The sequence below is a fragment of the Malaclemys terrapin genome, chromosome 7 (genome assembly GCF_027887155.1).
Source record: "Malaclemys terrapin pileata isolate rMalTer1 chromosome 7, rMalTer1.hap1, whole genome shotgun sequence".
Taxonomy (NCBI): Eukaryota; Metazoa; Chordata; order Testudines; family Emydidae; genus Malaclemys; species Malaclemys terrapin.
The window spans coordinates 118690110-118705658 of NC_071511.1; the positions used below are offsets into that span (position 1 = coordinate 118690110).

The 15549-nt window shown below is 40.4% G+C and overlaps 1 protein-coding gene across 4 annotated transcripts in view; it reads right to left on the reverse strand.

Moving 5' to 3' along the window:
• Positions 1–9299: 9299 nt before the first annotated feature.
• SHOC2 (SHOC2 leucine rich repeat scaffold protein) overlaps positions 9300–15549 on the reverse strand; it is a 104236-nt gene continuing 97986 nt past the window's right edge. For 3 of the 4 annotated variants that reach the window (XM_054033968.1, XM_054033969.1, XM_054033970.1), the window contains one exon: positions 9300–14369. In XM_054033968.1, coding sequence (XP_053889943.1) covers positions 14161–14369 — 209 coding nt within the window. In that variant the 3' untranslated portion in view covers positions 9300–14160. Of the gene's footprint in view, positions 14370–15402; positions 15425–15549 lie in introns of all 4 variants that reach the window. The other variant, XM_054033971.1, reaches the window with a different exon arrangement.

Here is a 15549-nt window from a genome sequence, read left to right on the forward strand (position 1 = left end):
TTTCCCACCCCTTAAAAAAAAAACTTTAGTGCAAAAAAACTCACCCGCACCAGTGTGTACATCCAGCACATACCAGTCTCTGCTGCTTGGATTAAGTCTCTTTCCTTATTCCTGGGGTGTGCGTTTCTATCCCACCACAGAAGAACTATGCAAAATCCTCCTGCTCCACTTCAGCCTTTGAACATGAGTGAACACCACCTTGAGTGGCTATCCCCATCCATGAATTTTTCACTGTCAACATCGCAAATCATGTTGCTTGTTCTCCCCAAGTCATTCTGGGAGCAATGCCATTTAGGGCTGAAGAGACATATTATTCCTTCACTTATTATTCTGTTATTTACTGTATGTCAGTGTGACTTAAATCTAATGGCAGGAGGATTAAAAGGGAAAATAAACTTCAGGAGAAATGCTTACAACCTCCTACAGCTGGCTACAGCTGAACTTTTCCTGAACTCAGCTTTCCATTTATTGAGCCTGAATGATTTGCTGGGTTACCACTTCATTACTGTTGTAATTGCCATATGGTGTCCAAGTATTACTGAAAACCAAGGGAAAGTAGTAAATGCAACTGAATGCACTGAGAAAAAGAACACCCTAAATCAGGCACAGTGACCTAACAGATCGAAAGCTCACCACCATCCAGAATGTCAGTTCTGGTCAGATTTCAATTTGTTTTAATTTATTCAAAACAAGTCTGTTTTAATTAGGCATTACTTACTGTACTACAAAGCAACCTGCCACCAGACCAGGAGTGGACAATAACGACAAACAGACACAGGGAACAACCCACCCAAGTATGTAACCCTATCCTAAGCAGACATTAAACCATCCTGACAGATACCCTAGGCTAGGGCTCCTACCACTAGTCCAGCTTGTTGGGCAAATAAAATCTGATTGAATTCAATTCACTGCTGAAAATTGTAGTAAATCCCTCACCAATCTATTCTGGGTTTTCAGTCGGGTCGGTGGGAGACGACAGCAAGAAGTAAATGTGGCAAATTTAACAACATCCTACTGTAGAAAAAGCCACGTCTTTCAATGAAGGTCCTCAGGGCTTGGGAGGCGAGAATGAAATGTATGCGTGAATTGACTAGGTTATAGGCTTTGTTAATATTTTTCTAATAAATTACAATTCTTTAGTCGGATTATGGGGAACGTCCTTCAATAAAAGTGATTATAATGATCGAACTATTTGAGAGCTCCGTAAGGAATGGAAAATGTTCTGTATCATTTAAGGTACTAAACCAGCGGTGGCTCCAGGCACCAAGCGCATGCCTGGGGCAGCAAGCCGCGGGGGGCGCCCTGCCAGTCCCTGAGAGGGCGGCAGTCAGGCAGCCTTCGGCGACTTGCCTGCGGGTGGTCCGCCGGTCCCGCGGATTTGGCGGCTTGCCTGCGGGAGGTCCACCGGTCCCGCGGATTCGGCGGCAGGTATGCCGAAGCTGCGGGACCGGCGTACCTCCTGCAGGCATGCCACCGAAGGCAGCCTGCCTGCCGTGGGGCGGCAAAAAAGCTAGAGCCGCCCCTGACTAAAACTAATGTTTGTTCTGATTACTAAGTGGTAGCGGGCAAAGACTGACCATAGAAATAACTAAATAAATAGCTAAAACTCCTCCTTATCCAAATCTTGGCCCCGGTCTACATTACAGTTAGGTCAACATAAGGCAGTTTATGTCAATCTAACTATGTCAGTGTACACACTACAGCCTTGCTCCCACTGATGTAAGTGCCCCACTACACGACATAACTCCACCTCCACAAGAGATATGGGGCTTATGTCGGTGTAGTTAGGGTGACGCTTACTGACAGTGGCTGTTGTTACAGCGGAGCAGTGAAACTGACAAGAAAGCCCGGCTCCTGGTTCCTCAGCTGGGCTGCTGCCGGGTCTCCGCTCCAAGCCGGATTGCCGCCTGGACTCCCTAATGGGAGCCCTGCTGCCCCCCAGGGTCCCCACCGGGAGCATTGCAGTCGACCAAACTCCAGGTGCAGATCTCCCCACCGGAGGTGCGATGCCCCGGGGGTCAGCTGGGTTCCCAGCAGGGGGTGTGCGGAGCGGAGGGCTCTCAGCCCGCCGACACTGCCCCTCTTCATTCTCTGGAAGCGCTCCTGGTGATGATGTGCACCGCCAACAGAAGTGTGGACATCAGCCACCTCAGTAATGAGTAGGTTGACTTAAGATTGTAATGTAGACATGCCCTTAGCTATCTACCCACACTGAATCACTTATTCAGAAAGCCCCAATAATCCAACCCCTCCTGTTTAGCTAAATGTCTATGACATCCCTCACAGTCCAGATCAGCATGGTTGTATGCTATTTTTAAAGGTATTATGATAATCAAGTATCCAATGAAATAACAGCAAAGGTATGAAATCATATGCAAATCCTCTATGCGCCTAACCAGCAAGGTTTTTGCCATGATGCCCATCACTGGCCACCCATCATATAGGTGTGCTAGAGGCAACTCGGAGCTTGTTTCTCAACTATTTTGAGAGTAGGCAGATGGACACCAGGCAGTTTGTTAGGACTGCTGGCTCTAAAGAATAGGCTGGATCATGGCATGTGATTAACAGGAAGCCATGGGAAAAGCTCATAAAATGTCTGCCCCCTTCTTAGCTGTTATGTACTACAGTGCATTTAAAAAGCATCGTGGTTTTGGAATAGATGTTAAATGGGTATAGAATGCATGCATCTATACATCACATTTCGTTAGGTATGTCCTGACTACTGGAAACATTGATTAACAGCTCAAAGAACAAAGAGGACCAGGCCCGCCGTCCTGCCTGCCTCCACTTACCTCCAGCTTCTGGCTGGGGCAGCAAGCCACACCCAGCTGGATTTCATAGCTTTCGTACTGGCTGGCAGGTACGATTAGATCATCTAGTCTGATCTTCTGTATTGCACAGGCCATTACATTTCACCCAGATACCCCTATATTGACTCCATATTAAACTAAAGCATCTGGAGAGTCCTCAGGAGAGTAAATTGTTATTTGTCACAGGCAGAGAACACGAGAGACCAAGGTGCTACCAGTGTCTGAGGCCCCTGACGTGGCAAGGAATTGTGTAGGTCAGATATGCCCAGATGATCCCAGCAGGCAATCTGCATTCCGTAGGAAGGTAAAAAAAATACCAAGGTCCCTGGCAGTCTCACCAGGGGGAAAATGCATTCCTGATGCCAAATCTGGTGACCAGTTTGACCCTGAGCATGTGAGCAAAGCATATCAGCCAGATGTCTAGAAAAAGAATTCTCTGTACCACCTCAGAGCACCAGACCAGTGTCCTGTCTCCACCTATGGCCAATCTCCGATTCTTCAGAGAAAGGGGGGGAAAAAAACAAAAACCCACATCAGATTACATCTTGCCAATTGTGCGTCGGTGGAAAGAATTCCTTCCTGACTCCTACAGATGACTGGCTGAAGCCCTGAAGCATGAGATTTGCTTATAGTCAGAGCTTAACTTAACACAGAGCTGCAAGAGTTATGAGCATATTGAGGGTAAGGCAAGCAAGCTTGTTCTCCCCATGGCCCGTGAAGGAAGTGAATGAAAATGGGGGGGAGGGGTCATAGATTCACAGATTCCAAGAGAAGGAACCACACTAATCATCCAGTCAAACCCCTCACACACACAGGCCATAGAATTTTTCCCAGAAGCTGGACTAAACCATATTCTTTAGAAAGATATCTAACATTGTTTTCAAGACTCCACATAAGGATAAGTCCTCCACCTCCCCTAATGAACTGTTTCAATGTTCAATTACCCCCACAGCTAGGAAACTGTCTTATTTCAAAGTTGAACTTCCAGCCATTGGATCTTGTGATGCCTTTGTCAACAATACTGAAAAGCCCCCCATGATCAGAGCTCTTTTCTGTGTGTAAGAATCTAGACACAGCGATCAACAAACCTCTCAACCTTCTCTTTGATAAGCTGAATAAATTGAGCACATCATGAGGCTTGTTTTCCAGCCCCAGGATAATTTTTTGTGGCCCTGCTTTCAACTTTCTCTGGCATTTCCAACTCCTTCTTAAAGTGTGGACACCAGAACTGGCCACCGTATTCTAATAGCAGTCTTACCAATGCTGTTAACAGAAAGACCGTTTCTCTACTTCTGCTTGATATTATATTCCTCTGTTTAGACAGCCAAGAGTCACATTTGCCCTTTCTGCCCCAGCATCCCACTGAGCACTCCTGTTGACGCAATTATACATGACCACGCCCAAATCCTTCTCTGAGTCATTGATTTCCGGGACAGTATCCATCCACTAGGTGTAACCTGCATTCTTGATTCCCATCTGTCTTACTTGGCATTTGGCTGTATTAAAATGCATTTTGTTGGCTTGTGACCATTTAACCAGGAAGTTCAGATCACTCAGTGGCAGTAACCCTGCCTTTCTCATTATTTACTACCCCACTGATCTGTGGGTCATCTGCAAACGTTACCAGCAAAGATTTTATATGGTCATCCAGATCGCTGATAAAAATATTATATAGAATTGACCAAAAACAGGCCCCTGGGAGAGTCCTCTAGAAACAGCCCCAGTCATTGGTATCTCCCCATTAATACTACATTTGGAGATCAGTGAGCCACTTTTTAATCCTGACCTGTCAATGCCATATAATGCAGGTTTGTAATCAAAATGTTGCATGGTGCTAACTCAAATGCCTTGGAGAAATCCAAGTCTATTATATTAACATAGTGGCAGCAGAGCTGCCTCTAAGACAGAGTTCCACCCTCTCCTGGGAAACAAAGGGCATGTGGGGACCAGGTACTGTCTGCCTCATGCCTCTCCATCTTCAACATGCCTCATTTTCAGTAGCATAGGGCAGCACTCCAGCTGCCCTATACTCTCACTGACCTCCTCAATTTCCAGCTTTATCCCCACTTTCCTTCTCCCTCATCTCATTTCCCCTCCTTCATGTTCCTTGCTTCTGCACCTCTCCAAAGTCCATGTCAAACTCCTGCCCATCCCCCCCGCCCCATTACCTCCTGTCGCTCTCTCCTGTCCTCCTCACTCGACTGCTCTGCTCACACCTTCCCTCTCATTTAGCCCCTACCTTCAGGCACACTAACTTTGGCTTCCATGTTGATGGCTCATCCCACCTTCACTGGGTTTCCTTAACTTCCTTATTGAATCTCCAGTTCTGAACCATTTCTTTTACTCAAGGCCTTGACTTGCACTCATCAAGTCTTGTTCTCTCTCTCGCCCGCAAAACTTTCCAGTTCCTTCCTGCTGCTGTCTTTAATATTGCTCATTGCCATGTCCTTCATTCAGCCTTGCACTGACTTCCAAATCATCAATATCCATGATTTCTCTACAACTCTGTCCCTTAATTCCCTCCATTGATTCCAGGGTGCTTGGACCTTCCCCTCTGTCACCTCTCCATCCATTCCAACACACAAATCTCATTCCTCAGCTCACATTTCCTTCCTCCACTGATATGACTGGAGAAAATCCAAGGAGTTTACAATCTGAAGAGGCAAAAAAGTAAGAGAGGGATGGGACATGTGGAGTCAGGTCACACACTGTTGGTTCAATATTTCTGGCTCTCTCTCCCAGTCCATGTAATTATCACTGCATGGAGAGAAAGGGGATGGGAAAACAGGCCTTGGAGAAGTGTGATCTGAAGCAGGAGAAAATGGAGGCAAAGAACAGGACCAGAAACCATATGGGAAGAGCTTTCAACTAGAGCTGTGCAGAGAAGGTAAATCCATGTTGTGGAAGATTTTGATATGTTGATGTTTGGTTCCATTCCAATTTGGAATGAAACCCCAACATTTCAGAATTCTCCATGAAAGGGAACAGAGCCTCAACCCACCTGACAGACTACCCCAGGGCCACAGACCCAGAAAACCATGGGGTCTTTGTCTCCAATGCAGTCCACTTGGAGGGCTGCCCCACAGCTCCAGACGCAGGAAGCCCAGGAAGTCTCAGAGCTTGAGAGCTAGAGCTTGAGAGCTACAGCTTCCAGGGGAGCTTTTATATTAATTTTGATGGATTACATGGGCCCAAAGAGTCAAAGGCATTAACATGACCCTGAAACTGTTGAATAAACACTTTTAAAGAAGGTTCAGGGTTTAGCATACAAAGACCTCAGACTGTTTAGTACCATAGCAAATCTGTTAAACATCTTTAGTGTTTTATTAAAGGCAGAGAAAAAAGGGGGAAAGGGTTAAAGCATCTGAAACGTAAAGCTTTCATTTTATCATCATCCCTTGTTCCCTTTCCCTGGAGAGGGTTTTTAGATGGAACCCTCCCCTTACCACCTCTTGGATGCTATTAACGATGGCAATAGCTGCTCTTTTGCAAAAAAAAAAGAAGTTGGTTGAGGTGGGCTGGTGGTGTCAGTGTTTCTGTGATTGTTAAAGTACGATTCCCTTTCCTAGAAGACAAAACAAAACAATTACACACAAAAGGTGAAAGCAAAGACAGAAACTGCATTTTCTAGCTCTGGTGTTGACTCTCACTGGCAACCTCACTGCTGAAAAACCAAAAGGCACAGCACTCAGTCTTAGCCACTTTGAGACTTGCCAAACTTGTACCAGCGTCAGGCTGTTTAGGGAGGGTGGGTAATGCTTTTAACTGCCTCTTTCTGGTCACAGCAATGTTGTAAAATATAAAAGAGTAAAAGAGTCTGGCAAACTGAGCCAGACTCTTATTAAACAGAAGACAAAAGGAGGATAGGATAGAGAAGAAAATAGGCGGGGAAAGAAAAAGGACACACAAAGTATGTGAGGACAAAAAGTGTCAGATCTCAGCTGATCGTGAGAATTTAGCTGGAGCTGGTGGAGGTGGCAGTGATCTTCAATCTGTCACTTTCTTGCATCTCTTTCCCTCAGCATTTGTTGTTATAGGTTATTGTGACATTTTATTAACTTTCACTCACTTTTCACAGTTGAGCTCACAATTAGGGTACATTTGTAGGCCCAATTATCACAGACACCCAGGCTTTGTGGCAGCCTGCCAGGTGAGCGGAAGAGACACTTAGGAGGATAATTAACATCACGGTGCAGGGTGCCGGGCTGGTCTCACAAACTGTTGTTATACTCTTATTCCAAACCATCATCACTGTACACTGCCAATCTAATTACCTCCTCCTCTCAAGATTTTCTCTTCCTGCAGAAGTTGACTAAGATGACTGGTTTAGCTTTGGTGCCATCTGATTTGCTTGACCCATGGGTATAAGTCCAGCTATGGTTAGGAGACTCTTTTTTCCCCCTTGATGCTCTCTACTCCTGGTGACAGACAGTGGTCAGCTGTCCATGGTTTTATTTCTAGGTCTGCAATCTTTGATACAGGTGATCATGTCCTGCCCGACTATGGTGCAGCGGAAGAGACTCCTTATTCAGTGGTTCTGCTCTTTCCTACTTGATGTGTTCGAAAGAGTAGCAGTGGTGTATTTCTCATGCTCACCAAGCTCTCTCTCGGGTGTTGCTGTGCAATTTTCCATTCTGTTGCCCCTTTTATTTTATTGTCTACGCACCAACAACATGCCTTGTCTTGTACAATTTTTTTTAAAATCCCATTAGGCACCTATTGACATTTTTAGTTGCCAAAATACATTTAAATATCTGGCTCAGGGTTACTTAAGACCTCGATTGGGTAATGAACCGTGTATGAGTACTGGGTCCTAGATAATCCTCTCACCCCACATTCCTTCCTAGCATTTGGGATCACCAAAAGGAACTCATTTAAGAGATCCAAACTTCAGACTTGCAGGCCAATGATATAGTGTTTATGATGGAGGATGCCAGAAACTGGAACTTTATTCATTTTTCACACCAGGCAATTTCTTGAAATTCAGGACCTGGCACAATGCCCATCAGTTCACTTTACCCAAAAATTATTTGAAGCAGCAGCAGATCACAATTGGTTGGGGATACTGCTTCTGAGTTTCATTAAGTCTCCGTGGTTACTGAGGATAGTCTAGCAGATGCCAATTATCATCAGTTTGTTACTAATTCCAGTGGGGCATGTCTTAAATACAAAATTTTTCTGAGAGGGATCCAGTAACTAAGGAAAATGTAAAACTAAAGTGATGTCCTGTGAGAAACCACCCCCACAGAAAAGGAAAGCAAGAGCATTTCAAGAAAAAGAACACAACAAAAGTGGAGATTTGTAAATGGTTTCAGAAAATTCTGAACATCAAAAGCATAAGAAAGGCCAATTAAAATATTAATAGCTCTCCCGTCAAGCAATGTTAAAGCCATATCTTCCAGCACCGTGGATTTCTCCAATAGCATGAAAAAGTGCTTCTACTACTAGTATAGATATTTCCTCTCATTGTGTTTAATCAATGAACTCTTTTAATAAGCTGAAGTTGTTTAAAATGAGGGCAATTTCTATTTGTCTCCAAATTAACTGCAGGAGATAGTGTGATTCTTGCTATTATGGCTAATTCAATAAAGCATAGCAACTGCTGCAGTAGTTTCTATATAACAGATTTAACCCAAAATGGATCATTTTGTAATGGGATCATTTTCCATGAATATAATACTTGACGTTTATCTTCAGAGCCCATTACGTGCTTTAACTAATTCATTTTCACGAAATTCCTGTATGATCCCTATTTTACAGGTGGGGAAGTTGACACACTAAGAGGTGAAGTGACCTGCCAAAGGCCACCATGGATGGGAAAGAAGATCAGAGCTGGGATTAGAACACAGGAGTCCCTGGCTCAGGTTGCTAAATCACTCATAGTATAAAGACTGACATACAAGTGAAAGATGTAATACGATAATTATCAGACACTTTGGCCAGGTCCTCAGCTGGTGTAAACTGGCATAGCTCCATTGACTTCAGTGCAGCAGGGCTCAAATACTACAGTGACGAGTGGCAGAGATACCTTTATGCTAGTTGAGAATCTGGCTCACTATTTTAAAAAGATTCAACTATGATAAGCATTTTGATGAGGAGAGCGGCAGGGGTTGCATCAAAGTTGAACCCTTAAGATGTTCTCATTTCAAACAAGTATTAAGCACTCTCTTTTTGGTTTGCAGAACATGATGTAAATATTTACTACTTGAAACACCGAACATGGATCATATGAGCTATGCATACTTGCAAGATAACTTTCAAAGCTACATAAAATCACTTTGAAAATGTTTTCTTTTATTAAATCAAATATTAAATCCAGGTGATTTCTTGTCTCTTAAGAACTATAGTTCCACATCTGTTTTCATGTATGTGGTTATTTGGAACTCATTTTGCACTAAAATCCATAGTCACGGTTTCTTTTTCCCTCTAAAGAGAACGATCCTATATTGTTTTCTTTGCGCCTTACTATACAATAATATAACATGAAAGTAAAAGGTTTTACCAACATTTGCTTTATAAAGGTGTGCAATTTACATTTTTATGTTTAGAGCAGTTACTGTCATGCAGTTTTTGAAGTATAAGTTTCCTGAAATCAGTATACATTAAACTTCATATTTTACTTGGAAAAACATCTTCAAAAGAGTGAAGAGGTATATAATGAAAATGCAGTTCTCAATCATTTTTGTGACACTGCGAAAGTATGATTTACATCCAGGTTAAGTTAGATTTTAACACTAGAAAACTTTCAAAAGACTCAGTGGCAGCTCATTTACAAATATACTATTTATAATGAATGCATTGATACAGAATGACACTTATAAAAAAGCAAGGCAATCTTTTATATTATAGACATAACAATCAACATTACAATAATTCAGATTAAAAGTACATTTTTTGTAGACCGTTTACACTTTTGTTTAGCTTTTGACCACAAATTAACGTGGGCAGGTATTTTTCCACAGCAAAAATCCTGTGCGGACCTGTTTAAGACCTAAACATCAGAATAATAAACATAGTCTTCTGATCGCTAGAATAAAAACAAAAACCGTTAGATACTGTTTGTAGATACTATCATTTGTTTGTAATTGTCCTAACTGTGCCTTTTAAGTTCGTGTGTTGTGCAAATTACTGCCAACAGTACGTCTAATTAAAAGCAAGTTCTGGCATGCCGATTAAAGATACAATTGAGGTGCAATATTGACTATACAAAAATACTCTGCTGCATTCAGATTCCTTAATAATACAAAAGACATGTCCCTCCCTTGATATGTTATGATTTTGTATTGATCCTTAAGAGAGAAACAAGGAAAGGAAGAAACGTCTGATAAAAGGTTTTCCATTAAAAAAGGTATTCTGCACACTTTCAGGATTACAGATGGTGTTTGAAGTTTTTGCTTTTTAGGCTCTGCAATTACTAACCAGCTGGACAATGTTTCTAAGTCCTGTTTTTTAAAACCATTTAAGTGAACAAACTTTATTGTTCTTTCAAGAAGCTTGAGCACATGATTTCTTACACAACGTTAAACAAAACTGCACAAAAAACCTAAAACCAAAAGAGGCACTGAAGCATCAAATATTCTACAATACTAAGTTGTTTTAAAATAAAGTAAGATGGATTTAAGAGTTTCCAATAGCATCGGGCAAGTTAAAAGAGGCTAGGTGTGCAACCATATGACCAAACTGCACGGGGTGTGTTCAGCTAGATGTTTTTGTTTAGGAAATTAAATGTGAGGTGGCCAGAGAGGGAACATTATTATTTTTATAGTGTTTATGAAAACCAAGCATTTTCAAAGCCAAGAGTTAGCAGCCAAATTTCTATTTAGTCAATTTAAACACAATATAATTTGTTTCAAAACTAAAAGTCGTATTGCCAGTTATTCTTCCTTTACATTTAATCAGTGTTTTAAAAAAGACAACCCTTATGATCAGTTTTATACTTATCAGAGTACCATAATACTATACTCTGTAGCATGGTATTTTGCTTGTGTTAATCAAGGCATAGTTCATGATAGTGTCCTATAAATACAAGGGCTGATATTTCCACAGGCAGGCAATAGAGGTCATGATTTGATTTGCACCCAGATTTCTAAAGATTGTCACACTTTTTATAATCTCTTCTTATTTATTTCAGAGATAGCACTACCCAGAACAGTATCGCAAGGGACAAAAGTTTTAACAGAAATCTGGCTCACCCCCCTTTGACCATCCTAGTCTTAAAAAGTACCCACAGAACTTTTTTACTCCATCTTGCTCATGCTTCAATACCATATATTTGTCTGGACTGAGTTCTTTCTTCTCATTTTTAATTTAATCCGCATGATCCAAAAGTTCTTAAACATATATACAAACGAACACAAATCCCACTGAATGGCATTGGGCATTAGAGACAACCTAAAAACTGTACTTAGTTAACAGATGCAAAATGCAACATCCTGGAAAATTAAAAAAAGTTGTCAGGTTATAGAATTGTTTTAAATGATCAAGGTGTTAGATAAATAGCTGAGGGACTAATAACATTTATACATTAAAGCTTATTCCAAACAATGATACTCACCCATTTAACACCAAAATTAAATAACTCATTTCATAAGGAAACGTCTTTGAATTCTTTGCACCAGAACTTAATATCTCACGTTGTTTTACTCACACTCCCTCTAGACATTGCAAGAAGGATTCACTTCAAAAAGTACAAAATTAAATTCCCAAACAAGACTCAGGAGTATTTGGCATTGAAGTTACTATTTTAGCACAAGGATACATTGAAAAATATCCTGTTGTGAACACAGCTATGTTTTAATTCATTACTTTACTCTTACAAGTGTAATGGAGACTTTTTTTTTTTTTTAAAGAGTGTAAAAAGTATTTTTGGTAAGCCAACTTCTCATCCAACCAAGTTTTTGGAAGAGGGGGTCAGCTCCAATTGTACATGTACCTCAACAAGATGAATAAACCAGATTAAAATATTTACATACTAAACAATCTTAATTCCATAAATGCAGCCCAACAGCACCTATACCTGACTGTCTAACAGTGGCAATGGAAACACTTCAGGAGGAGGCAGCCTGCTATTAGATGCCCTATTATTTGAAACTTTTAAGAAGCATCTAAAATGACTCCTCTTGGGCTAGTTTCCTACTGTAATACACACCTAAAATCTTGCTCTATTGTAACAGATTGAGACATGAGTTGTCTTATAAATTAAAGGGCAAATTCTCTCATCAAAAATGGGATTGGGGTGCAAATGGGGAACACAACTGATATGCTTTGAGACACAGGGGCAGCCACCTTTGTTTTAAGGAATCGTATTAATCAAAAACTGTTTTCCCAAGTGAACTGAGGGAGCAAGAAGTAGGTTTCAGCAGTAAATTCAGAAGTTAGATTACAGTCTTCAAAGCTACACATTTCAGCATTCATATTTTAACACTTTACTGATGAAAAAGATTATCTCCAGGCAGAGCTGTAATAACTAGTTTCTTTTATAAACTAAAATCTAAACTGAAAAGCTACAGTAGATGTAAAAAATAAGGGAGGGGAATGGACATTACTTGGTAAAATCCAGTGACATCTACAATAGTTTTACAGCACGTTTGAGCCCTCTACGGTTTTATATCTCCACCTGCCTTCCATTTAAAAGTTGTTCCTTGTTAATGAAAAAACATCAGACAAAACAGAATGCAAGTTACTGTTAATGCTGGAAAAACTAGACCAAAGGCAGTACATAAAATTAAGCTTGTCTAAAAGCCAAAAATTATACTCCCCCAAACTTCTGCATGTGAAATAGATTTTTTCTGACATCAATTGATTTAATTTTGTTAAAAGATACAGTCATCTCTAAAGCACAATAATCCAGCAGCAATTCCATTATAATGAGTATAAATTGGACAGTTTAGCCAACATCTGAAATGTAACTGCCTTTAGAGTTTCCATCTTCTTAAAGAAAAGGTCATCTTAAACTGGCAATGCAAGTGGAGTGACAGTATCTCTTTCACTGCAGCATCTTTAGCTTTCTAAGCAGCCAAGCAAATTCAAATAAAATCGCATGTGAACCACTTACAGTATTTCTACTGAGCTATCAACATCTGTGCACAAATGAAAAGGTGCCTCTTCTTAACAGAACGTTCTTTAATACTGAAATTGACAGGATGAGATTAAAAAAAAAATAGATGTGGCACTGAACTGAATATTTTGAAGCAAGTGCCCCAGCTGTGGGGAAAAGTGCATTTAGTTCAGCAGCAAAACAGCACAGTGTGAAGCAATTGTGCTTGGACAGAGAAGTTCCATAATGGAAGGAGGTACAAGGCAAGTCAAGATATAAAACCATAGTACGTTGTTAACCAACCTTAAAACTTACATATATTGCAGTGTTTAAAAGTAAGACATTCATTTATTGTACAAGGACTATGAGGAATCCTTAAAATTGCCTGTTGTCGTTTATGACCCAACACTATAACAAAAAAAAGATAATATATATTATTTCCTTGCCATTCAACTATACTGTTAGACCTTATGAATCTGTAACTTCACAAAACAAAAACTGCTCTTCACTGAGACTATTCAATATTTTTACCAATCTGAAAAGGTTACTTGTGCTAGAAAAGACCAACAACAAAAGGCTCAGTTCAGATATGTTATGCCCACAACTGATAACTCAGGGAAGCAAGACTTACAAGAATTCAAGCTTTTTTGACTGCATCTTTTCCACCTACCAGTTGTTTTGATGAGTAAGTATTTTTAGTATACAAACCAGCTGATAAAAATTCTTCAACAGAAGCATATAAATTCTAGATTGATTAAAACAGAGCAAATCAAAACAAAACAAAATCCAGTGATTTACTCTGACTGTAAACAATATAAAAACACCGCTTGTTTCAAATCTCAAAATAAATTAAAGAAAATCCCACCAACTTCAGGATGTGTGACCCTACCAGGTTTTGACACACAGGAGAGGGAGGAAAACAGAAAAGAAAAGTTCACCATAAAAGATTGCGCATTTTTTGCTAACTGAAAGTAGATCTAAGTAAAAACTACTCTTGTCCCTTAAATTTAACAACTTTTGAATTCGCTGGCAATTGCTTTAAGTGAACTGGCATTTCCAGATTACTCAGACAAACATCCACCAAATTCAGCAAAGAAAACTTACACAAGCATTTTTACAGAATAAAAAAAATCTAAATGGCTATGATTCCTCTATTAGCAGAAACACATAATGCAGTCTTAAATTTGCCTTTTTATATTATTTATATATTTTTATATATAATATAATATATGTATATATTATATTATATTATATATAATGACAACATTAATGCAGTTTGTATTTTGTACAGTGTATGGGACAATCCAATTTACATCAGACCATGGCACGATATGGTCCCTGCATTTTTAGGAACTGAATGATGAACGAGGGTCCCCCAGCAACGATCTGAGGTGGAAGGTGGCTGAGTGGGCAGTTCTCAATACTCATTATTGACAGTTTGCTGCAGAGCGCCAGCTCAAAGGGAAGGCTGTGCAGATTGGGGTTGTCATTCAAATACAGTTCTTCCAGATTCTCCAGTGTACCTGGTTAAAATAAAACATTCATAAATATAAAAGTAAATATCCCTTTTGTTTCACATGGCTTATAACATGTGAGTAGAAGCTTTCAAACTCACAAGGGAAATTCAATTGCAAATTCTCTACCAGGGAAACAACCCATGTCCACTTCTATTTTTAAGCATACCAATCCCCTTGCCCACAGGTGTCTAAGTAAGAGTCATTCAGCTCAATTCTCTGTAGTGATGGTCACTGCAAGGTTTCCACTCAAAGTGTGATTGCTACATAAATCAACCAATATGATATGTAGAGAGCAGAGTAACATTCTCTTTCTTGCCAATGCTTACCTATCTTGAACGCCAAACAGCCAAACTAGATAACTGTATATCCCTATATATAGATTGTATTCCCTACAGATCATGTATCAAAGGGGTAGCTGTGTTAGTCTGGATCTGTAAAAGCAGCAAAGAGTCCTGTGGCACCTTACAGACTAACAGACGTATAGGAGCATGAGCTTTCATGGGTGAATACCCACTTCTTCGGATGCAGAAGTGGGTATTCACCCACGAAAGTGCATGCTCCTATACCTCTGTTAGTCTATAAGGTGCCACAGGACTGTCTGCTGCTCCTATAGATCAGGTATACCATAAGCACTGCTCCTGTTCTGAGGGCCAGCTCCACTTTAGATTAATGAAAATGGTTAAAAAAAAAGTTCATTATGGCAGGATAGTATTGCACTATCGGTTTGTCAAAGCTTCCAAGTGATGTTGAATTGGGGACATTGGCGGGAGCATTAACTAAGCAAAGACAGGTTTACACAGAGTAATTCTTTAAGGTGACGTGTGGAAAATGAGGTACTTGGACACATACCGCAAAATACTGGTAAGAGTTTCAATGCTAATTGGAAGTAGGTATTGTTAGAATTCTTTTACTATTATTTGTATTACTGTAGTTATGATTAGCAGAATTTTTTCTATCATGTAACAGTTCACAGTCGCAGAGTCAGTAATGAGAATATGTAAATCTCTATTGAATACTCCTGTTGCCTTACAACACTCACCTCTTGGTGAAACATCAACGACCTAGAGGAGAAGCAGAGAGGGTAACAGGAGTATTAGAGGGTTAAAGAGCGTGTTGAGGAAGGAAAGGTTTCAGGACCACTGGTGGACTGGGAGAGTATGCGAAAGGTTCAGAGTACAAGCGGGGA